At 40.8% G+C, this 26,302-nt stretch overlaps 1 protein-coding gene across 1 annotated transcript in view; it reads right to left on the bottom strand.

Annotated features, from left to right (window-relative positions):
* CLSTN2 (calsyntenin 2) overlaps positions 1 to 26,302 on the bottom strand; it is a 591,031-nt gene that overhangs the window by 129,290 nt on the left and 435,439 nt on the right. The window contains exons 3-4 of the mRNA XM_012804937.1: positions 11,097 to 11,292; positions 10,209 to 10,417 (exon numbers count right to left, since the gene is read on the bottom strand). Of these exons, the coding sequence (XP_012660391.1) occupies positions 10,209 to 10,417; positions 11,097 to 11,292 (405 nt within the window). The remainder of the gene's footprint in view (positions 1 to 10,208; positions 10,418 to 11,096; positions 11,293 to 26,302) is intronic.

Genomic DNA, 26,302 nt, shown 5'->3' with positions numbered 1-26,302 from the left:
CCTTTTCCCTATATCCTCACCAGCACTTATCTTTTTGATATTTTGACAATAGCCATTCTCATACTTGTGAAGTGATATCTCACTGAAGTTTTGATTTGCATTTCATTAATGATTAGTAATATGGAGCTTCTTTTCATATTTCTCTTGACCATTTATATGTCTTCTTTGGAAGAATGTTCATGCAAGTCCTCTGCTCATTTTTTAGAAAAAGGTTCTGTTTTTTTTAATTGAGGTGTATAGGTTCTTTACGTATTTTGGATGACTCCTGTTTGCATACATACTTTCCTTTTTCCCCCATTTTGTAGTTTGCCCTTTCTTTTTTTTTTTTGTTTTTTTTTTTTATGTTTTCTTTCCTTTGCAGAAGCTCTGGCTTGGATGTCGTCCCACTTGTTTACTTTTCCTTTGTTTCTTATGCTTTGGGAGTCAAATCCAAAAAATCATTGCCAAAAACAATGTCTATATGTCCTCCTACATTTTTTTCTAGGAGTTTTATAACTTCCGGTCTATGTTTAAGTCTTTAATTCATCTTGAATTGATTTTGTGTAAGAGAAGGGTTCAATTTCTTTCTTTCTCTTTTTTTTACTTCTGGATAGCCAGTATTCCCAGTCCCATTTATTGACTAATCTCTCCTTTACCACGTGTTCTTGGTGAATTTTTTGAAAATTAGCTAACCATCTATGTGTGGGTTTATTTCTGGGCTCTCTATTCAGTTTCATTGGTTTATATGTCTGTTTTTATGCCAGTACAATGCTGTTTTGATTACAATAGCTTTTAATATAGTTTTCTAAAATCAGGACATGTGATGTCTCCAGGTGTTCTTCTTGCTTAAAATTGCTTTAGCTATTCAGGGTATTTTGTGGTTCCAGAATAATTTTGGGAATTTTTTCTGTTATTGTGAAAACTGCCATTGGAATTTTGGACAGAGATTATAATTAATCTGTATATCCCTTTGGGTAGACATTTTAACAATATTAATTTTTCCAGTCCATAAACATGGAATATTCTCCCATTTACCTGTGCCTTCTGCAATTCTTTCATGTTTTACAGTTTTTAGTGTACAGGTATTTCACTTTTCTTGATTAAATTTATTCCTAAGTATTGTATTACTTTTGATGGTGCTGTAAATGGGATTGTTTTCTTGATTCCTTTTTTTGGGAGGTAGGGTAGTTTGTTGTTAAGTACATAGAAAGACAACTAATTTTTGTGTTGCTTCTGTATCCTGAAACTTTATTGACTTTGTTTACTAGTTGGAATGGTATCTGACCTATTTTGAGTAGGACTTCCAGGATTATGTTGACTAGAAGTGGCAAGAGTGGGCATCCTTGTCTTCTTTCTGATCTTAGATAAAAAGCTTTCAGTATTTCACTGTTAAGTGTGGTGTTTTCTGTGGGTTTGTGATATCTGATGGCCTTTAGTGTTGATAACATTCCTTGTATACCTTATTTGTTGAGAGTTTTTGTCATGCCAGGATGTTGAATTGTGTCAAATGCATTTCTGCATCTCTTGAGACGATCACATGGTTTTTGTCCTTCATTCTCTCAATGTGATTTATACCACATTTATTGATTTGTGTATGTTGAGACTTCTTTGCATTCCAGGGATAAATCCATGGTGTATGATCCTTTTATTGATTTGCTAGTATTTTTTCTTTTCCCGAGGTAGATTTTTATATCTATGTTCTTCAGGAATATTGGCCTATAATTTTCTTTTCTTGTAGTGTCCTGGTCTGATTTTGGTGACAGGGTAATGTTAGCCTTATAAAATGAGTTTGCAAATGTTTTCCTTTCTTCAATTTTTCTGGATAGATTTGAGAAAATTTGGTATTAGTTCTTCATTAAGTGTTAGGTAGAATTTAGCTATGAAAGCATTAGTTCCTGGACTTTTCTTTGATGGGGGATTTTTTTTTAATTATTCCTTTTATCTTCTTACTCATTACTGATCTGTTCAAATCCTCTATTTCTTCATAATTCAGTCTCAGTAGGTTGTTTCTAGAAATTTAGCCATTTCTGCTATATTATCCAATTTGCTATTATATAAATGTCCTTAGCAGTCTTTAGTCTTTCTGCAGTATTAGTTATAATGTTTCCTCTTTCATTTCTGATTTTGAGTTCTCTCTCTTTTTTTAATCTAGCTAAAAATTTGTCAACTTTATCTTTTTAAAAAACCCATTTAGTGTCATTGATCTTTCCCATTTTTCTTCTAGTATTTATTTAATTTCTGTTCTGATCATTATTTTTCTTCTTTCTGCTAATTTTGAACTTAGTTTTTCCTACTTTTTCTAGTTCTTCAAGGTATAACAATAGGTTATTATTTGAGATTTATTTTTTTTAATGTCAACATTTATTGCTACAGAATTCCATTTTAGAGTTCCCTTTGCTGCACCTGAAAAGTTTTGGTATATTGTGTTTTCATTTTCATTTATCCCAACATTCTTTTTTTAATTTCCACTTTATTTCTTCTTTGACTCATTAGTTGTTCAGGAGCATGCTGTTGAATTTCACATATTTGTGAATTCTCCAGATTTTCTCCTTTTATTGATTTTTAGTTTCATGCCATCATAATTGGGAAAGATACTTCATGTGATTTAAGTCTTCTTAAATTTCAGACTGGTTTTATGGCTATAGTAAATACTTATAATTTTATGTTGCCCCAACATCCATTTTGAATATAAATTGGGCTTTCTCATATAAGAAACAAGATTCAGTCACCCTTGACACTGTTTCTAGTTCTATACCTTCTCCAAGTTCCCCTAGGTGGCCAGTCCAGACCACTGCCTCACACAACTTCCTGCTAGTGACCACTTCCTCATAGGACATCTAGATACAACCTCCTTGACTAGCCAACCAACCTTCACACCCTGCATGGGCTGTACAGGTATCCTATAGTGACTACTTCTCAGTCACTGAGTGACCTTCTAGAACTCATGCCTGCTTGCCTTAAACCTACTTATTAAAACCGATCCTGGGAAAACTTTCTGTATAATGCTCTAGACTCAGTAAAGGCATTGGCCCAGAGGTCCTTTTCTCTCTCTTTGCCCGCATCCCCTAACTTTCATGTATGTGGCCTCTAGGCATGCCATGTATCTCTAGGATATGTAAATACTGGAAACTCAAACTTTACATTATGGTTATGTCAGAGAATCTTTGCCTGCAATCTGACCACTAACAACGAGGTCACCCTGAAGGGATCCATGCATGTGGATTCCCTTGCTGGTGCTCTTTTGCCTGTGCTCTGGTAGCTGTTGGGGTTAGATGCTACCAGGTGAGTTAATAGGGAAATTTGAAGAGTTTCATTGAAAACAATAGCCTAACATGTGATCAATCTTAGAAATGTTTTGTGAATGCTGTGTATTCTGCTATTGTTTGTTCTGTCTGTGTATTTTGGGTTCATTTGATCTAATATGCAGTTCAAGTTCAATATTTTTTTCTCAATTTTTTGTCTAGAGGATTCATTGTTGAAAGCAAGGTATTAAAATCTCTTACTATTATTATTCTGTTCTCTATTTCTTCATTCAGATTTCTTAGTATTTGCTTTGCATGATTAGGGGCTCCATTGTTGTGTCTGTGTATATTTGCAACTACCTTGATGAATTTACCATTTCATCATTATGTAATGATTTTGTCTCTTGGCACAGTTTTTGACTTCAAGTCTATTTTGCCTGATAGAAGCAGGATAGCTTCCCCGCTGTCTTTTGTTTTCTGTTTGCATGGATGTCTTTCTCCGTATCTTTACTTTTAGTGTTTGTATATCTTTAAAGATGAAATGGGTCTCTTGCAAGATGCATATTTATAGTTGAGTCTTGTTTTGTAACCATTTGGCCACTGTATGTCTTTTGATTAGTGGATTTAATCCATTTACATTTAAGGTAATTATTGATAGACCAGAGCTGTCTATTAACATTTTGTTAATTGTTTTCTGATTATTTTGTTTATGTTTGTTCTTTCTCTCTTGCTGTCTTTCCTTATGATTTCATATGCTTTGGTTCTTTTCTCTTTATCTTTTGTGTATTACTATAAGTTTTTGTTTCATGGTTGCCATAAGAATTACATAAAATATCTTATGGTTATACTAATCTGTTTTAAGCTGATAACAACTTAACCTTGATCATACACAGAGGCTCTGCCCTTATTCTTTCTCCCTCCCCAAATTATACTTACCTTTAAAAGTTTTATATTTTCATGTTTTCATATTACTAATTAGTATCCTTTTGTTTCGGTTTAAAGTTTAAAATTAATATTTTTTTGCAAGGCAGTCCACATGAAAGAACTCCCTGAGGCTTTGTTTTATAGGGAAAGTCTTTATTTCTTCTTCATTTCTGAAGGACAAAATTATCAGGTAAAGTATTCTTGGTAGGCTGTTTTTTTTTTTTTTTTCTTTCAGTACTTTGAATTCCACTCTTTTCTGGCCTGAAAGGCCTCTGTCAAAAATTCTTCTGATAGCTTAATGGAGGTCTCATTCTATGTGATATACTTCTTTTCTCTTTCTTCTTTCAAAAATTCTCTTTACCTTTGATTTTTGACAGTTTGTTGAAGATATGCCTTGGTAAAGGTTTTTTTGGGTTGGATGTGCTTAGAAACCTTTGAGCTTCGGGTACCTGGATGTCTATATCTCTCATATTTGGGAAGTTTTCAGCCATTATTTCTTTAAATAAGCATCCTACACCTAACCACCTTCTCCTTAACACACTATTTTTTTTTTTTTTGAGACAGAGCCTCAAGCTGTCCCCCTGGGTAGAGTGCCGTGGCATTACAGCTCACAGCAACGTCCAGCTCCTGGGCTCAAGCGAGTCTCCTGCCTCTGCCTCCCAAGTAGCTGGGACCACAGATGCCCGCCACAACACCCGGCTATTTTTTGATTGCAGCCATCATTGTTGTTTGGCAGGTCCGGGCTGGGGATTCGAACCCGCCACCTTAGGTGTACATGGCTGGCACCTTAGCCGGTTGAGCTATAGGCGCCGAGCCTCCTTAACACACTATTAAGTAGCTCTCTTGGTGTTTGACAAATTCTTTAGGCTTTCTTTATTCCTTCTCATTCTTTTTTCTCCTCTGATGGACAATTTCAAATTATTTGTCCTTGAGTTTGCTTATTTTTTTCTCTGCTTGATTACATCTGTTATTGAAGCTCTACACTGCATTTTTATTTCAGTCATTGTATTCTTCAGCTCCAAAATCGGTTTTTTATGTTTTATATCTCTTTGTTGAGCTTCTAACTTTGTTTTTGTATTTTTCCTCCCAATTTAGTTAAATTATTTACCTTTGTTTTCTTGTAGCTTACTGAATTTTTTAGAACAATTTGTTTGAATGCCTTTTCAGGAATTCAACTCCAATTCTTTGGGACTAGTTATTGGCAGTTTATTTTGTTCCTGTGTTTGTGTCATATTGTCCTGATCCTTCATGATACTTGTAGTCTTGTATAGGTATCTAAGCATTTTAAGAAGCAATCAACTCTTCCAGATTTTATGGACTAGCTTTGGTAAGGCTATCTCTTCATGTGTGTGTATGTGTGTGTCTGTGTACATTAGAGAACACTATGGCACCATGGTTAGTGTATGGTGACTCCTGCTTTGGGGAGAGAGGTGTGATATCTTGTTGGTTGTGGCAGCTTGGGCCTACAACATCAGCATCTGTGTGGTCTTTGTCATGGCAAGGGCTGTGGGAGGTCCATGATAGCTTAGCAGGCTGATGGTATCATTAGTACTCCTGCACCCAGTAACAAGGGACTGGTGCAGACAGCAATGCGGACCAGAGCCAGTGGTGTGCATTGCTCAACTGTGGGGATGTTCATGGTGGCAAGCACTGGAGTAGGGCCAAATGTAGGCATATGGGGCCTGGTGGTGTGCACGTGCATGGCAATAGGAGTCAAGGCAGGTAATGTATATGTGTGCAGTTGTAGGGACCATCTGTAGGTACCCATGTAGTGGTGAGAGCAAGTGACAAGGTTAGGCTAGTTGTATGTACATGTGCCCATATGAGACTCCAGCTGGTAGTGTGCACATGTATGTGGTGTAGAGGTCAGTTGCAGGTGCAAACACTGTGGTGGAGACAAGTGATAGGGTGGGTGGGTTGGTTGTATGCATATATTCAGCTGTGGGAGCCAAGGCTGGTGGTTATACATATGTGGAGCTATATGGGCCATATGTGGGCACAATGGATGCCTGTGATAGGGGTTGGTACTTCTGTGTGCATGTATAGCTATAGGGACCAATTGTGGGTGCGTGTATGGTAGGGGGACCAATGATGGGAGTTAGGGCTGTCTGCTTGTGTAGGTGCAACTGTAGGAGCTAGGAATGTGTTAGGGTTGTCTGCTTGTGTAGGTGCAACTGTAGGAGCTGGGAATAAATCATGCATGTGATTGCATGATTTAGCTATAGACATATGCTTGGTTGTGAGACCTGGTGATGGTAGTTCAGTCCAGCTGTTCCTATGTAGATGGCTGAGGGGTTAGACATGGATGCACATGTGGTGGTGAGGAATGGGTTTGTAGCAGAGGCTCAGGCCATTCTGGGACAAATATACATTTATTATGGCTATGCTGGGATTCCTAGACTTGGGCACTCACATTAACAACAGCTGGGTTTTTTTTTGTTTTTTATTTTTTGGAGGAGGAGGTGGGGAGTGGGACAATGACTCAACCACCTAGAAACTGTGAAAGTGAAAAGCTTCGGTATACTCAGTGCAGAAAGTGTAGGGGACCCCTGTGGCTGTGCTAGTTATTCATTTTCTCAGTAGCAAAACCGGCTAGTGACCTCAAAGAGCAGGTTTCTGGGGTCCACAATGGTGAAACTGTGGGGTCCCTGGCAATGAAAGCTGGAGGGAGGCACTGTGTGGTGCTTATGAGGGCTGTTGAGGTCCTCAGAGGAGAAGGCTTCTGGGGTCCTATGCAGAACATGCTGGCATCTGCCTAATGGCTGGTCTTGATAACTCCCACCCTTCTTTGTACCCAATTGTCTATAGATGTCTCAGCTATGCTGCTCTCCTCAACAATTTGGGTGGGGCAAAACTGAAATGGGTCATTTGGGGAGTGCTATGAAAAGCTGGGGAAGTGGAATGTACACTCACTCTCCTTTCCTTTGCAAGGGGATCTTGAAAGCTGGGGAGTTCCCTCTCTGTGCTGAGTAGTAAGGGGGATGGAATGATGTAAACGAAATAAAGCTATTCTTCCTGTACTTTTTATGCACTTGTTCTCATTTTTTTCTTCCACTACATTGCTGTTGCTACTTAATCGGGCCCTTGAGTTCTCCTAGAACTATTTTTATTCATATATAGCTGTCCAATTGTTGTTTTTTGTGAAGGGAAGAAAAGCTGGGGTCTCTTACTCTGCCATCTTGTTGACATCACCCACACTGCCATGCACCCCTATGAATTGTGATCGAGGAAAAGCAATCTGATGTTAAGACCTTAATGCCAACTCTCAGGGAACCTGGGTTCCAGTTCCAACTCTGTCATCAGTGTGAAAGTATTATGAAGCAAGCTCTTTATATTTAGACTCAGTGTTTCTAATTGTTCAATGGAAATGAGGATCCAAGCCCTGCCTATCTCAGAGAAACTGGCCAAGTGCCATCAGATGGGAACCTGTAAACCATCTAAAATGGGTACAGAATGTCCCAAAAGAGAGGTAGTTAATCAAATCTATAGCTACCTGCTTACCAATTTAGCCTAGAAATCCACAGAGTGAGTAAACCTCATATCCCAATCACCCATGTAAATATCTAACAATTATAGCACCATTAATTTAGTTCTCTTTATATGCTGGGTACCTTGTAATCTTTCTCTTTACACACACTATTTCTTCTTGTAGCCTCAAAATCCTACAATGAGGTAGGGATTGCTATTTCCATGGTTTCATGGGGTAGCAATCTAAAGGCGGAGGACCTTGGGTGGGAAGAGTTTGAATCACTAGTTAAAGACATGTCAGGCTGACTCTATGCAGTGTCTGCCATCCTCCCAGCTGCCTTTCTTTTCCCCATAAGCAAAAGCCTGTCAGGTTAGAATAGTTAGGAGGGATCTCCCTGAAGCCAAAGGGTGTGGGAGGGGATTTGGCCTCAAGGAGTAGGCCCTCAGCTCAGCAGTACTTTCACTTCTGTGCATGCAAAGAACTTCTTCAAGGAGGCAGAGAGGTCACTGGGAGAAGTGATGGATAAGGGGCAACTGGGAAGCTCATTAGAATGGGAGTGACTTCTCTATCTGCCCCTAGGTCCTGCCTTTGTTACTAGGAGAAATGGTTTTGTGCGCCTTGCTGTTGGGGCCCCACTCCCTGGGAATGGCCACTCTCCTCTTTCTTATGTTGTAAGCCAAAGTTGGAGGCTGAGGCCTGGCAAAGGCCCATTACTCACTTTTAATGAGACAGCCAGGGAAATAAATTGGCATATGTTAGTGAAATGGCTCATCAAGGTGAGTAATTATCTTCATGACTGGGGCAGTTTACCCTCCAAAGAAAAAATTTGTATCTAATCTCTCACTGGGATGTGGCTTTCTAGAACTAGGGCAGGAGGTCAAGTGGAGCTGGACACTGAGCACAGGCACCTCCACTTGTCTGCACTTGCTGTCAACCATGGACTTGTTGCTCCCTAAATTCCAAAGCTTTTGTGGATAGACTATAATTGACCTCAGAGGAATAGAAAACCAGAGGAGAGACATGCAAAATGGTTGTTTTATATTTTATAGTGTGGCATGTGTGTATCTAGGTGGTGGGGACAGGGTAGCTATCCCACAGAGCCTGTGGGAGAAGCTCTCAGGAAATGGTTCTGACAGCTTTACTAATGAAACTTACCCTTTTCTTAGTTCTGAATGAAACTTTAATTAAAATCCCGTTTTTCCTCCTCTGCTTTCTTATGTGGTAATATTGTGTCCTACACAATTAACTAGGGATATCCAGGTGTGTAATTGTAGTTTTCATGTGTAGGCATTTTATAGGAAAATTACCTCATTACTATTTTTTCTGTCTTCTGAATACTGGTTGTGTTTTCCAAGACAGATCAAACGGTACTTGAGACCAAGGATGGGGTTGTCTCCTTGGCTTTCACCCCTCTAGCTTCCACTGATGCTTCAGGATGCAGAAAATTAGATCATAGAGTATGTTTCTCCTTAGTCTCAATATCAAGAAGCACTGGCTTTCTTCTGAGGGCTTGAAAGCAGGTGACTGCTCTTATTTCCTTCAGTGCCCTGGCTACCAGGAGACTCAGAACTAATTTGTTGCCTCACCTTGGCTCATGATGATTTGTGAACTAACTTTGCCCTTGATACCACTTGATTGTCCTTTTCCTTTTCTTCATTAGACATCTAGTTCCATGTGGACAGCCCATGTCTGCTTTGAGCTCTGCTCTATCTTCATCCCAGCGTCCAACACTCCCAGGACTGGCACTCAATAAATAATTACCAAATGAATGAACTTCAAATTTTGCAACATTTACATCTTCACATGTAAAAATCTTATTTGAAGCAAAGCAGGAAGCACATACAGAACTCCATGCACTCATATTAATAACTGAACAATGTGCTTGGCAAATAACTATTATTTGACATAATTATGGTATTGAAAATCACAGTCAATGTAGGCTGAGTTGATTGGGCCTCCAGTTGTGGTGTTTACAATACAGCAAGTTTTTTATGGTGACAGGCAAATATCTAAATGGTTTATGCAACTGTTTTTAGTTCAGTTCAGTCTGGGATTGGGCTGTGGTGGGAGGATTCTTTCAGTCTCACAAGGGTTGAATTTCTTTCTAAGGTTTCTGAATAGATCTATGGTTTTGAAGGTGTTTCAAAATCCTCACATTCTCTGTTAGCATCTCTTTGGGAGCTGGAATCAAATTATTGTGGTGGAAGGTGATTTTCTAACTTGTTATATAAGAAAGGGACCTAGATATGGCCAACCTTATGGCAAGGCTCACATTGGGATGACAACTAGAAAATTCTACCAGGAAATCAACTACCTTCAGTATCCAGATGTGAGGCAATGTGAGGTTTACGGACTGTGTTCAGTGAGTAGGTTTCTGAGGTCTCCTGGGGTTGTTTGTAGACCTACCAGGTCTGCTAATCATGTAAGGCCACACCTTGGAGTGCAGGACTGAGTCCTGGATTATAGAGCTTAGGCCAAGGATGGCAAGAAAGGTATCACTTGCCAATCACATTCATAGCCTCCAATTTGGCCTTCAGAGTAGGGGTGGTAGATTTGTTTCCCTGACCCCACTGGGGTACCCTCAAGACACTTACCATTTCTGTCAATGGCAAAAGGCACATCTGTTGTGACGATTTCATAGTTGCAGATCTGGCTGTACTGGGGGGAGCAGTCCTCATCGACAGCCTCCACCTGCAGGATGCTGTCGTAGATCTTGCCCTCCGTCACCACGGCCTTGTAGGCTGGCTCCTTAAAGGTGGGAGCAAACTCGTTGACATCTTTCACCTGGATATGGACCACAGCCCTGGGATCACACACAGGAAGGAAGGGATAATGGTAAAAAAGAATCACACCAACTTTCCACACCCCCTAGGAGTACTGACTGAGGTCCCACAGCCAAGCCAAGGGAGAACTCACAAACCATTTGGGGTAGTTGTCTGAGGGTCCTGTCCTTCCTCTCACTGGAGACCCGGGCCTCACCCTAGTGATCCGAGGTGAATCTGGCCCAGGGAGGCTCTTCCACATTCTGTGCCCTTTCTCATTCCCTAGCAATGCGTTTCCTCTTCCCTCCTCTCCTATTCATTCACTCTTCTATTCAGTAAGAATTGAACCCTCTTATTCATGTCAGGATCTGAGCCAAACTCTATAAGGGAGTAAGCAGTGACAACCCACAGTCAAAAGTGTGCAGCAGCACGCGGCACCAGAAGCCCAGGGACAGGTCCTGACTGGGTCTGCAGATGAGTTGCCTTAGGGGAGGCTTCCTGGAAGAGGTGACACCTGACCTGACCCCTGAAGGTAGAATGGGAGTATCTTCAAGTGAAGAAGAGGAAGTAGAGTATTCCAGGTGTAGGAAACAGTCTGTGCAGATGGCTACAGGGAGCTGGGGATTGGTAAGCCATGGAGCAAGGTTGGAGTAAACACAACAGAAGAGGGGCTGGGCAAGGCAGGGAGGGGTGTCCAGGGAGCTGTGTCAAGCCACTTACTTGTGCGACTTCTTCCAGGCTGTCTCCCGGGGCCCGGCACCACAGTCATAGGCCTGGATGATGAACGTGTATTCCTTCTGCAGCTCACAGTCGATGGGGCTCTTGGCACGAAGCCGCCCCTCCCCTGACGTCTTGTTGAGCACCACGGCCTCGAAGGGCAGCTCCTGGCCATGGATCTTGAATGCACAGATTTCCCCTGTAGAAGGACGGAAGATAGTGAGTGCTGACGATTGTCATGTTGAAGACAGTGCTTCCACTGGACCAGATCTGCAAACCAGACCCTCCTGCAGCTCCCCCTGTGCATGCAGAATTGCCAAACCAGAAGAGACTTCCAGAGACCATACCCACATGTTCACTTCACAGATGGTGAAACTGAAGTTTTATGCATGGACATGCCACCCATCAAGTACATCACAGTGGGCAAAGGTGAGTCATCGCAGGCAACTGGCTGATTCTCCTAGTTTTCTAATTTTCCCAGCATGTTTCCCACCAGCCCTCTGCCCAGTTGGGATTAGGAAACGTGCTCACAGTCAAAAGGAAAAGGACTGCAGAGGAAAGGAGTAATAGGCCAAAGTTTTGCACAGTAATTTGTCCCATGAAAACACCCTCACTATTTGAAAGGGTGGTCCATGAACCAGCAATGTCAGGAGCAACTGGAAGCTCCTAGAAATTCAGAGTCCCAGTGCCCCAGATAGAGTCTGCTTTTGAAGCAGATCCCCAGGTGATTTGTTTGCTCACTGAGGAATGAGTAGTACAGATCTTGTCCTTCCTTTACTTCCGGTTTCAATACCCTGCATTGCTGCACCCAAATTCCCTTTACCTCCCCACCTCTCCATTATGTCTCTCCACCCACCACTTGTCCCAGTGTAATTTTCTCTTTTGAAATGGTGGAGGTGAGTCTAGGTGAGTTCCAAAGTCCCGTGGAGCCTGAAAAGCTAACTTCTTAAAGAGCTGAACATGTGGTGAAATGAATGCATTTCTCCCCTTCAGCTGGGCTAATGATTATTGTAACTGTTTCCCTGTAATAAAATTATAAAGCCGTGAGAATATTTCTCTCCTCTCAATGAATAGGTTTTTATTTATTGACCCCAACTGCAAGCATTCCCTGCAGTAAATGCCTTGGGAAGTGCTGAAAATTTGAGACTTGTCCTCTTCCCACATTGTCAGAATTTACAGATTTCTTGGGAAGATGATGTGTAGATGTTCAGAGAAGCTATTTATAATGCCAAGGGGTATGTCATTGCCATGTGACATGGGCAGGAAAGAGCTCAGTTACAGCTGCTGGGGAGCAAAATAGAGGCTTAGGAGGCCTGGCTTCACATTCCAGGCCTGTCCCTCACTGATCTGCTTAAGTCAAATTGTGTTGCCTCTCTGGGTCTCTGCCATATACTTGCTTATAAAATGGTTCAGGAGGACCATTTTGGGGAGGAGGGCATCCACCCTGACATGCACCAACCTGGTCTATCATTGTTCCAGCTGCACTGCTGAGACCAGTGAGGTGCCTATTGATGATGACACTTATAAAGGGCTTCAAGGTAGGGTGGGAGGAAAACCTGGCCTGCTGAACCAAGAAATCTGGAGGGCCCACAGGAATGTGGGTATGAAATAACCTAGGTAACCAATGACCAATAGAAAAGGGCAATACTACTTGGAGGCACAGAGAAGCCAATGAAAGACTTGCAACCAATTTCAGAGTATTTATGCTGCTGAAGACCTTTGTACCTCATCTCTCGCATCTTTCCCCCTTCATGAGAGAGACCCACTTCCAAATCTCATTGGAAGTTCTCTAAACGTTCTCTTTGGTCTTCCTAAATAAACTCTCTCTTTGTTACCCTGAAACTTGTGTAGGTTACTTTTACTTTCTGCTCCAGTTTTATTTTCAGTTCCCACTCACTTTTGCTTTTGATTACCATGGTGCCTCAGTTGAAATTTCTAGGTCAGCTGCGTAATTGAACTAGGTCAATTGGGTTCAGGGAACAAGAGCCCCAACCCCCAACACCTACAGTGCACACTTTGAGGGGTCTCACTCTCAGGCAAGCCCAAGTGCCTTCTTGCCTCACCCTTATCTGGGCCCTGCCCAGCTGTTCTCAGGAGCTGACTCTAGAATGAGAGGGAGTAATGTGATCACACAGCTGCTCTGGCCAGGAAACGAGCTTTCTACCCCTATTCAGGTAATCTCATTTGACCTTCATAACAAATCTCCAAGGCAGGTATTTTTTGTACCAATTCATACAAACTAAAAAAAAAAAAAAAAAAAAAAAAGATGAGAAAGGCTAATTATTTGCTCAAGGTCATGGAGCTAAATTTGGGAATTAAACCCATGAATTGTTGACTCCTAAGTCTGCACTTTCTACTCCACACCATCTCCAAAAAGTCTCATAACTTCTAAGGGAACCAGCTGGAGTATTGCTCCCAGGAATATACCATATTCCAATTCAAGTCTCACTCAAGAGACAAATCCCCCATCTTACATATAGGAAGCATGCCCTGATCTCTTACTAACAATGTTTTCTAAGCTGTTCAATCAATACTAATCTTACCTGTAGGCTTTTTTTATTATTATTTCATTGATCCTCAGTTTCATTATGAACATTCTATTTTTACTGCCTCCCCTTCTGGCGACTTCTCAAGTGCAGTTGTGGAATAATGGACGAGGTGGACAGGTTGTGGACTAGTTCTAACAAGAAGGCTGGTTCCCATTAGCACCTGTTGTTTAGGATGGCTCAGCATTTCTGCACTGCCCATGCTGACTTGGCTAGTTCTGTAGCCTTTAAGGCAGGAGAATAGCTTTTATCCAATCCTCAAGTTTAATTTCTGCCTGAATTAGCTGGAGTTGAATGGATGTAGTTCTAAAGTACCTGCCTTGTGATTCTATCCCAAGAAGAGTGCCAACATGAGAATGTGCTCAGGCTATTTCTGGGACATTCTCTCGAGAGCCCAACCACTGCCATAGCTATAAGGCTAATCAGGTCATTTTTCTCTGAAGAGTCAAGTTAAACCTAAAATGGATGAGGGTAATCTTCTGTTGGAAACGTCCAATCATGATGATAGCAGTTATCAAGACACAGAAATTCCTAACGAGAGACAAGGAGAGGAAGGAGGGAAAGGAGAAAGAAGAGAAGTGGAGGCACAGGGGGAAGAAGATAATGTCAGGACAACACACTTCTTTCTTTCTTTCTTTCTTTTTTTGAGACAGAGCCTCAAGCTGTCCCCCTGGGTAGAATGCCGTGGCATCACAGCTCACAGCAACCTCCAACTCCTGGGCTCAAGCGAGTCTCCTGCCTCAGCTTCCCAAGTAGCTGGGACCACAGGTGCCTGTCACAAATGCCCGGCTATTTTTTGATTGCAGCTATTATTGTTGTTTGGCGGGCTCAGGCTGGATTCGAACCCGCCACCTTAAGTGTATGTGGCTGGTACCTTAGCCACTTGAGCCACAGGTGCTGAGTCAGGACAATGAATTTCCATCTAACTGAATTCAATTCCATTCAATTCAGTAGAACTAATATTTTTTTGAGGACTTAGTCCCAGGGCTACAGCTACAAGGACAAACTTGAGTACCTTAAAACATAAGGATACCTACCCTCAAGTATCCCTTACCTACTAGAAAAAACAGGAAATTAAACAAGGATAACCAATGCTAACTTAGTTTTCACCAACTCAGTCTGAGACAGAATTAGTTCCCTTTTGAACAAAACCTAGAATTCATGTCACCCTTATTTATCCTACCTCTGCTCCTGACATAAGCATTTAGGTTGCAAAAAAAAGGCATTCATTTATTTCTCCATTCATTCGCCTTATACATGTTTATTAGGGTTATGTGCCAGACAGTGGTGAAGTGATGATAAACTCAACCAGGCCCAGTGCTGGCCTACAAGGTGCTTACAGAGCATGGGGAAGGGAAATAAGCAGTCAAAGAATCACACAAAATAATAATGGTGGTGGGGATATGTACATGAAAGGAGAGCATGTGGTCAGGAAGGGCAGGGAGAGCTTCCCTAAGGTTAGGATGGCTGGGCTGAGAGCACCAGAAGAGAAAATGGAAGACACCTGGGCCATGAGGAGAGAGTCATGTTCCAGGCAAAGGGAGCAGCAGGCCTTAGACCAGGGGTTCTCAACCTGTGGGTCATGACCCACAGGAACTGTATTAGAGGGTCACGACATTAGGAAGGTTGAGAACACTCCCTTAGACCCTGCAGCAGCAAGAAGCATGTGAGCCAAAGGGAACACAGAGCCCCTTGTGGCAGGAGTGAAGGCCATGGCACAGGGCCAGCATCATGGGCCTGTCACCTGAGAGTGACCCAGAGCCCTGTGCTCAGAAGCACCCTGAGCCAGGTTGAAATCTCTACTGTCTCCATATTAAGTTATTAATAATTTTATTTTTGAACTTGTCTTTTGTAAATGGGACAATGGATTATGTCATGAGCAGAGGAGATATGTGTGTCCACAATGTCTTGCTGCCCGTTCACAAGTAGCATTCACAATTTGGGGGACCCTCGGCTCGCTGTGGGACTTTAACAAGAATAAGATAAGCATGGTGTGTCTTCAATTGATTAAGCAGGAAACCAACCTCCTCAAGAGGCCACACTTTCCCTTTGAACTAGAACTTGCTTCAAATGTAGAAAGCAGCAGTGCCAAACCGAGAAGCAGGAACATTCAAGGAACCCTGCTGTATCCTTTCTTACTCATGTTACTTTCTGTCTTAGCCATCCACTCATGCTAAGAAACGATGGCAGAGAGGAAAAGGAAAGATCAGAAGACCTATATGTAGCTTCTTTTCTAGTGGTGGGGTGGGGTGGGTTGGCAGGGAACTGCCCTTACTATCAGTAAGCTCAAAAATAGAGAGTGCTGGTAGAATGCACACACACGAAAAAGTGAAGTGAGAACAGTCGACTTTGTTCTGTGTCACATTTACACTACTCTGGAAAGAATTAAATACATAGGCATACACGAACCACAAAATGCAAATTCTGTAATTTTCTGTAATTTCGGTGATTACGCATGCCAGTTAAGGGCTCTTATATTTACACTTGAAACTGGCATTGTACAACATAAAGATACGTGGCAAAATTCAGGTTGATAATTTTAAATTTTTCTTCACTTAGAACTATCCCAAATTGCAAATTGAAACACCATGACAAGTTGAGAGAGAGACTTTGAAAGAAAGGAACCAGAATGAAGTCCTAGGAAGAAGAATGTTTAAAACCGCCGTTCTCAGCACCAGCCTCTGACAGATTGGGCTGTCTTGATCTTTTGTGAGGGCTGTCACTAGAATTTGTTGTCACTAATAAAGCACTGCAGTGGGAGGGTAGTGAACTTAAAAGTAAAAGATCCGACCTAATGGTTTCCATATAAAGATATCACTTCCAAAATCTTCTTTCCAATATGCTCTCTCGGGTGGGAGAGCTGGCGTACTAGGAATGTTGTGTGGACGACATACAGATGAGCATGCCCGTGAGGCCAGCAGCACCCGGCCGTGAAGCCTTGGCTGCCCTCTCACACGGGTTATGGCCCACCTGGCTGAACTGGGCTTTGGCAAGAGCCCCGTGAGGTCCAGACCAGAAGACGAGCCCCTGTGGCACCTGAGGGCCTATGACCGCTCCAGCCCCTCAGTCCATATCTCACTATAACCTTCTCCTCAGCCATCGCACACCTCCTGAGACACTTTGGGAGAAAAACCTTTAAATCGATTTTTAGAGTGTTCCCCTCTCTCCACATCCACGCCAGCGTCTGCAGCTTTGGAATTTTGTGCTGTGGGCTATTCTCCCTGGGGTTAGGTGATATCTCAGAGTAGTTTTGATTTGCATTTCTCTGACGTTCAGGAATGATAAACATTTTTTCGTGTGTTTGTTGGCCATTCGTCTGTCTTCTTCAGAGAAGATTCTGCTCAAATCTCTTGCACACTTACAGATGGGATTATTTGCTCTTGTCTTGATTAGAGTTCTGTGTAGATTCTAGTTCTCAGCCCTTTGTCAGGTTCGTAGCGTGCAAGTATCTTCTCCCATTCTGTAGCTTGTCTGTCTGCTTTAGGTGTTGGACCCTTAGCAGAAGCTTCTTAACTTGGTAATGTTCCATTTATTTGTCTTCAGTGTTTCTGCAATTGCCAGGGGGAGGGAGGTCTCTTCGCAATTTCTTTTTCAACTACAACTTGAACTTTACTTTAGAAACACAAACAATATAACCTAATCATTTGTACCCTCATACGAATCTGAAATAAAAATAAATAAATTGATTTTCAGAACATATTTTGCTTTTTCCCTTGACTATCCTTGAACAACAAATTGTGTTGATTTCATTTTTCAAATGAGAAATCAGAGCCTTGGAAAGGTTGAATGATTCGTCCAAGACTACTCTGACAGCAGGAAGCAGATCAAGGATGGGTCCAGTGCTCCCCTCACTCTCTTCTGGAACCTGGCACCTGGTGTGATGTTCTAGGACAGCGGTTCTCAACCTGTGGGTCGCAACCGCTTTGGGGGTTGAACGATCCTTTCATAGGGGTCACTTAAATACATCCTGCATATCAGATATTTACATTATGATTCATAATAGTAGCAAAATTACAGTTATGAAGTAGCAACGAAAATAATTTTATGGTTGGAGGGTCACTACAATGTGAGGAACTGTATTAAAGGGTCATGGCATTAGGAAGGTTGAGAACCACTGTTCTAGGACAATGGTTTTCAAAATATGATCTTTATAGGCTCTTGGAGTACCCAAGACCCTTTCTAGGAGGCACAAAGTCAAAATGATCATCAGACTAATATGAAGATCTTCTTTGACTTTCTCACTGTGTTGATGCACCGAGGACATAAAGGCAAAGGCAAATAAAAGTACCAGGGCCTCAGCAGCACCTGACTGCATTATTGCCACAACATATTCACGGTCTTAAAAAAGACTTAGTCATTTACGAGTGACTAAAACATTACAATAAATTATATTATCAGTTTTGTTAATTCTTCACCTTTTAGTTCATGACTTTTTAATATTCTCTGAGACAAAATAACTAGTGCGCGTAAAGCACCTGGCGCGGCTGAGTGTGCTGCTTTTTCTCTAGGAAAAGCATTTGTGTGATCAGAGTTCATTGTGAACTAGGAACATTTTCCGTGGAATGACATTTTTTTACTTAAAAGAATGATTGACAGACAAACTGTGTTTATTCAAACTCGAGTGCCTGGCAGACACTGTTTGAAGTAAGCCTGTCACTTCAAGGAGAAAGAACTGATAGTTTATAGTTCGTTTCCTTGCCAATGATACAATTTGAGCTTTCAATTTTGGAAAACTGGTGCCTGCCACTGTGAGTTGTTAACAACTTTCTAACATTTTAATACTTTTCTGATGAGATGGATAGTGATATTAATGAATATCACTGGGATATGTCACTTTTTGATATTTTAGAATGACATGGGTCAACTTTTGAGAGATCTACTTCACAATGAACCAGTATGTTCCAAACAACAAATGCATGTTACACAGTACTCTATCGGGTAAAATGTTCAAAGTGAACGATAATCCATTGGATTTAAATGTAAATGTGCATCGAACATTTATATCCCCCCAAATTCATATGTTGAAACCAAACATCCAATGATGTGAGGAAACAGAGCCTTTGGGAGTTGATCAGATCATAAGGACAGAGCCCTCAGGAATGAGATTAGTGCCCTTACATAAAAGAGGCCCCAGATAAACCCCTTGTCCCTTCTGCCATGTCAGGTTACAGTGAGGAGATGCCATCTATGAGGAAATGGGCCCTCAACACACATTGAAGGCTCCAGTTCCCTGATCTTAGATTTCTCAGCCTCTAGAACCATAAGAAATAAATGTATGTTTTCTATTACTTATGGAGATCTGGTATAATATTAGATAATAATATCTACAACGGTCTGAAGAAATTATTAAAATAGTTTTCCCTTCCCAACTACACAGCGTGGTGAGGCCATATTTTCTTTACATACTACAACCTAAACAGTCTATCACAACAGATGGAAGCGGAAACAGATAAGAGACCTACCTGTTTTCTATGAATCTAGACATTAAAGAGATTGTAAAAATGTAAATAATGCCACTCTTCTCACTAATTTCTTTTATTATGGAAAATGTATTACTTGCCAACCTATGTTATTTATATTAACCTGTAACAGGCTTATTATTCCTAAGCAAATCAGGCATTTGAAAGTTTCTCAGTTTAAATTTATGATACAGTAAATGTTGATAGACATAAGGTACATAAAGAAAAGCTCTCGAGGGTCCTGAATAATGCTTAAGAGTGTCAAGAGATCAGGAGGCCAAAACAGCTGGAGAACTGCTGTTCTTAGAATTGACCAACCATAGTTTCCAACCAGCTCATGCATCCAAATCCTGTTCCCAATGCTTAAAACATGACTCATCACCTTGAAGAGAACTCCCAACCTTACAGCAACCCAATCTGCTTTGTATTTCATAGCAAGGGCATTGTAGGGAGAGTATCTAGGCTGAATTTTACACTCACATCATAAATTGTTATGGGTGGGGAACTTCATTTCCATGTCTTCTTCCAAATCTTGGGCTATACCAGCCAAGTTGGAATTCTAGTTCTGTGATTAACTACCTATATGACCTCAGGTAAGTTAATTACCTCCCTGTGCCTGTTACCTCATCCCTAAAATGGGATGATATTAATGATAATTACTGACCAGGTGCAGTGGCTCGTACCCGTAATCCTAGCACTCTGAGAAGCAGAGTTGGGTGCATCACTTAAGCTCAAGAGTTTGAGACTTCCCTGTCTCTACTAAAGAAAAGAAGAAGAATTAGCCAGGAGTCATAGAGCACACTTATATTTCTAGCTACTCAAGAGGCTGAGGCAAGAGGATTGCTTGAGCCTAGGAGTTTGAGGTTGCATTGATCTATGATGCCACAGCATTCTACCCAGGGTGACAGAGTAAGATTTGACTCAAAATAATAATAATAACCTCATAGAATTGTTTATTGTTGGGAGGATTAAATGAGTTAATATGCACAAAACTCTTATCTGGCATGGAGTAAGCGCTATGTACTGGTTAGATTTTGTTGCTGTCATCATATTGAAGAAAAGTCACATATTTCTGACAAATTCTTGTGCCCAATTGAAAACTGAAAAGGCTGAATGTGGAGATCAGCTCACCACTGGAAATACTTAGAACATCATGTGTGTCATTCCAAAGCAGTCTGACTCCTTGAAGCTCCTTGCACCTATCAACCACGGTTTATATACACATTTCCCTGAACATCACTGGCCAATGACAGCACCCTGTGCATCTGCATCATCTCATGATCTCATGGCTGATAAGGACCCATGAGAGGAATGTTTCAGTTTGACTGTTTTTGCTCATCTCCGTGACTAATGACCTTCACTGACCAAGAGTCAGAGGAGTTAAATAATCTACCCTAAGCAGATCAGGCATATACCAGCCAGAACCACCTCACCCCAAACAGCTAGTCCACTTGGAACAAACACCTGGCTGAGTCTACACCCTAGGCTTGAGGAAAAGGATGAGTCTTGTAAAGCTGGACTTCTGTCCAGAGCCCAGGACCATCTGCCCTAGCAGCATGTGCCACCCACCCTAGCACATACCTGGCAGACAGTCAACACTAACCCCCCTGCCAGATGGCTGGACAGGAGAAGTTTTTTAAGTCTACCTCTATGAGGAATCATCTATAGTTGCTTTAAATGTGATAAAATGGGAGAGGACGAATGCTAATCACATCAAAAGGGGTAATCATGTCCAGAATATCAAATTAGGGCTGGACTTAGAAATAAATCTATTTTTTCACAAAAAGTTGACTTTGAGCCCTCCCACTTCATAGAAGAACTCTAAAGGGAAGAGTTCTCGGGAGGTCATGCTGGGTGCTCCTTCACACGTCTGGTGGGCAGATGCTCAGACAGTCCTGGGGCTGAGTCCCACCCCTGCCCTTCTCAGTCGAGTGACTTTCAGTGGTTTCCAAGTTCCCCTTCATGACAGCTGAGAATACTAACCATGCCTAATCCTGAAAGTCCCGTGAGGCTACGATGACACGGTAAATGTGAAAGAGCTGTGGGGAGTGCAAGGTTCTATCTACGGTTTTATTATTGTAAATTCTGCCTTCCGGCCTGTGAGCAGCAAGGTGCATATTGACAAGTTACTTTGGTTCCCAATAGAAACAAGAGAGGGAAGGAGGTTATTACAACCTATAGCTTTCTACCTACTTGGAATTAAGCAAAAGAAAACATACTGTTTTTTTCAATTTTAAAAGTCATTTTTCTGACAGTTTGTGCCAAGAACAAAATCTCTCCCTTTTGTAAGATTAATACAGCAGTTATTATGTTTCTGAAAAACAAATAAAGAAGAGGCATTTTCCCTTTTTGACAATGTTTGTTGGATGATTAAATAATAGATTAATCATCATATGTATTAAAAACATATATATGTTAAGAGAATTGGAGAGGTCCCCGTGCCTCAGCTAGTCATACTTTGGTCAAATAGAGCTTGAAGAGAGGTTGAGTGGTTATTTGTTCTGCCTGGTGCCCTGTGGCTCTGAAGTTGAAAGACTCCAGGTACTAAAACATACTGTATTTATTCACTCATTAAACCTTCCCAGGCATAAATAATATAACAAGAAGAAAGTTAATATTAATAATTTACAATAATCACTATAGCTCACATTTACTGAGGATTTGCTATGAGCCTCTGTTTACTATTGAATGACACATGTAACTTATCTAGGGCAACAGTAAAAACAACTTGCATCTCTAGACCTGCCTGGTTAGGGATCGGAGAAACCAGTGCTGCCCCTACAGACAGAAAAAGGAGGCAGATGAGCAAAAAAGTTAAATGCAGTGAAGTGCTGCCAAGGCTGTCACAGGTGTCTTTTTCTTGGTGTTATGAGCACACAAATGAAGGTGGATTAGCCTCACGTCCAGAATCAGTTGTTTGCTGTCATGTGGCCACCACAGAAGAATGCTGCAGTTGCAAGGTGGAAGGAGATTCAGCCTAAACTTTGCTGAGACCTTGTTCCCTGGACACCATCATGTCTCTCTCCTCACAATGACATTTCATTCTGCTATTCTAAGACATTGCAGGTAGCCTAAGTCCATGCCTAAAAGTCAGATAAACTTAGATTCAAATCCTAACTTTTCACTTGTCATTTTTGTAACCTTGAAAAAATAACCACTTCACACCTCCATTTCTCCATCTGTAAAATGGGAATAAAACCATCTTTCTCCTATGGTCACCACATGGTAGTCGGAACAGAATTGTCTTTTCTTTTTTTTTTTTAAACTGAGAAGGTACTATAGCAGAAACTGTGTTGAGTAATTTATAGGAAGCTATCTATTTAATTCTTATGACAGTTTCCTAAGGAAGCCAGTGGACAGTGATGGCATCATTCCCTAGACCAGACACGCACCGCCCTAGTTCTAACACAGTTCCCTTACCATGTCATTGACTCCCCCAGCCCTCCTGCTTACTATCTAGTTGATCCTGAGGTATCCACAATTCAGATGTTGTCAGATAAAAAGAAGAGGGGGGCAGAAATGCAATCATACCGAAAAGGACAGTGACTGAATTTGTAATGGCTAAATTTTTAGTATTTGCCAAGGGAGTGTTTTAAATCCTAAGTGTTCCAAAAATTACGTTCCTGGTTGTTATTAAATTTTAAGCCTTTTTAATTTTGTGAAGGCAAAAAGTGGAAAACTAATAAACACATGTATATATAAAAACAAAAAAATAATTAAAAAATTACTTTCCTGGATCCAACTATAAAACGGGAATAAACCCTTCTCCCTCTGCCAGGCAGGGATGGGGGCCTTTCAAGTAAGAGTGGAGAATCTTATTAAATATGAGGGGATCTTGTGTGCCTACAGCCTTTGGACAACTGTTCAGTCAGCCCCACCCCACACACCCTGATCACCACCTGCTATCTATCTTGCGTAACTTCTAATTGTCCTTTAGGAAAACAGTGAATGTTGAAACACCTTGGAGAGTAAAAAGTCCTGTACAGATATGGTTTTTTATTTCTGTCCACTTATCTCTAACAACAAAAATTTTGTAAGCCTCTACCTCCTGCATGGAGGGAATCATAGCAGGTACTGGGGTTCTCAGAAACCTAAGACAATGTCCTTGCTGTCCAGGGTCTTACCAATAAGTTTCAGAAATAGAAGAGTTCTCAAGATATAGGGGCTGAATGTTACAGCTTCTACAATTAACCAGAGGAGGATTTAATATTCAGCCAGAAATGGTATAAAGCATGCTGACAGCTAAAATCTTTGGAGTCTTTCTTCCCCCTTTTTCTCAACATCCAACCAAGGGTCTGACGTATGGCCCCACGGTTAAACCAGTCAGAAGTTACCCAAAGGCTATGTTGCTCCCATCTGCTATGGCTTCAATGTTTGTCCCCTCCAAAACTCATGTTGAAACTTGATTCCCGGTGTGGCAATGTTGAGAGGTGGGGCTTTCAAGAGGGGATTGGGTCATGAGAGCTCATGAATAATCCAATCATGGATTAATGGATTTAGAGGTTCATGGATTAAGGAGGTGCCATGAGAGTGGGACTGTGGCTTTATAAGAAAAGGAAACGAGGCCAGAACAAGCACAGTCAGACCCCTCTCTGTGTGACGTCCTGTGCCATGTCAGGATCTGCAGAGTCCCCACCAACAAGAAAGGCCTCGCCAGAGGCGGTCCCTCAACCTAGGACTTCTCACTCTCCCAAAGTATGACAAATTAATTCCATTTCCAAATAAATCAGCCTATTTCCAGTATTATGTTATAAGCAACAGAAAACAGACTTAAGACCACATCTAATTTTTAAAATAGTTTTCCTCTACATCCTTCCAAAGTTTTTCTTGTCTGTGGTGTTTTTAGGAAGTCAGACAGGCACAGGATGACAGCATTTATCCCAAGGGTGACTAATTGAATACTGTACCTCTGCCCTGGTGTGCACAGGCCAGTAGCCACAGTATAGCTCTTGAGTGCTTGAAATGTGGCTAGTGTGTCCAAGAAAATGGATCTTAAATTTCATTTAATACACATTATTTAAGTTCACATTTAAGAACCTACCCTCCATTCATTTACTGTAAAATTTGCAAGGACGTTTGGTTATGTGAATCAATATTTTTCAACTAGAAATTGCACAAAATCTAAATACAGATAAAATATTCTTCATGAAAATTTAAAGTCCTATTTGAGATGTCTTACATACGCAAAATATACACTGGATTCAAAAGACTTTTTAAATGGAAAATAAAATAAAAACCTTCTTTTTTTTGATAACTTGTGTATGCCCTGAATTATGTTTCTGTTGGACAGTGCTGCTTTACATAATCCATATAGCACACATCATCAGAGGCTCCTGATGACAGAAATAGCTGTAAAGCACAGAAGATGCAGTCAACAAGAACTATGGAATCATTCTAGTGTGTGCTGGTTTGGGCACTATTCCTAATATTTAGTATAACGCCCCCTCTTAGAAAATAGCCATTAACTTTCTTCAGATGATTAAGTCCCAATTAGCTCCAGTACCCAAATTACTGGTTATCCAGCCTTGAGTTAGTGTTGTCTCTTAATGATTACTGGGATGCTACTGATAAAGGATAGAAAAAAAATTTAGAGTTGAACATTGAATTCCAAAATAATAGCATGTTGGTCACTTGTAGAAATCCAAGTGTATGTGCTGGGAAATGGCTTTCACTGCTAAGGCAAAAGTCTTCCAGCAACAGGATTAAAGTTTATCATTCAGTTAGTCTCCAGAATTCAAAATGTGTCATTCTTTATAAAGAACATTTTCATATTCTAAAATAAACTTAATAATATATTGGGATTATTTAATAATTTTATAAACTAATAATTATATATCGCATGTCAAATTATATCAATATACTTATGCTATTTATAGCTAGAAATTCAAATTAATGTACAAAGGTAATGTTCAAATTCAAATTAGTGTCATGGATTGTACATGCTTTAATAAAATGGGGGGACCGAGAGTAAGAAAGGGGCCTGGGAGTTCACCTCTAATGTGGTGAATAAACTCCTAATACATGGACCCTCTTATAACATGCCATAAACCTGGAAAAATACCTCTACCCCTCCCCCAAATACTTAAGGGCTCCTGAAAGGAGTTAAAAATAGGCAGATTTTGAAGGGGAGTTGATATTTGGAGGGAGCCACTGGCAATGGAAGTTTTCTGTGCTGGCCCGTTGCCCCGAGGGCAGCTGCGGGCAGATGGCCCAGGATAGCTAACACCTTGATAAAGAGCCTGCTATGTGAGGGAGGAAGCCCAAACTCTGTTTCACACTCCTCCCAAGTCTCTGGCTGGACCAGAACGGGGCATGTGGGGAGGAGCAGATGGAAAGCCCTTTGAACTGTGTCTGAGCTGCCGCCCACAGCAACTTAAACTTGACATAGGAAGACCCAGGAAAATAAGACCTTTTCCTAAGGGAATATTCACAGAGGCTATGCCTGAGATAGCATAGGTATTTGAATTCTCAAATGAGGACATTAAGTAAGTTCTTCTTGGTATGTTCAAACACAGGAAGCAAAATGGAGAGAGTTAAAAGGTGAAATAGACATTCCACAATTATACTAGGGAAATGTTAATATCACTCTCAGTAATTGATAGGAAACAAAAAATAATTAACAGAGTCACAGATAATCTAAACAACTCTATCACTCCCTCACTAACATGTATACAACACTGCAGGTAACTTCAGAATACACATTCATTTCACCTCAATGTTCCATAATGTTCCTAATGACTATATGGTAGGCCATGAAATGAGTCTCAAGCATTTCAGAAGGCTGAACATATACAGATCATATTCTGTGACTACAACGGAATTAAATCAGAAGTTAACAATAACATTTAACAGGAAGAGATCTGGAGAAGGTCCAGATGTTTAGAAGTTAAATGGTATACATCTAAGTAATACATAGGTCAAAGAAAAAATAGAAAGAAAAATTAGAAAATAATGGTCTGAAGATAATGCAAATAATACATATCACAATTTCTGGAATGCAGTTAATTCTGTGCTTAGAGAGAAATACATAGCTTTAAAAGCATGCATTGTAGAAAAAGAAAGATCTAAAATCAAGAAGCTAAGATAAGAAAAGCACAGTGAACTCAGAGTAAGTAGATGAAAAAACTTATTACTACACTTAAATAATATATTAAGGAATCTACATATTTTAAAAATATATTTTCTTCTTCTTTTTTATTAAATG

The sequence above is a fragment of the Otolemur garnettii genome, unplaced genomic scaffold (genome assembly GCF_000181295.1).
Source record: "Otolemur garnettii isolate 467f Iridium unplaced genomic scaffold, OtoGar3 scaffold00032, whole genome shotgun sequence".
NCBI lineage: Eukaryota > Metazoa > Chordata > Mammalia > Primates > Galagidae > Otolemur > Otolemur garnettii.
Note: the sequence above shows the minus strand (reverse complement) of the source record. Positions and strands in the feature narration are given on the sequence as shown.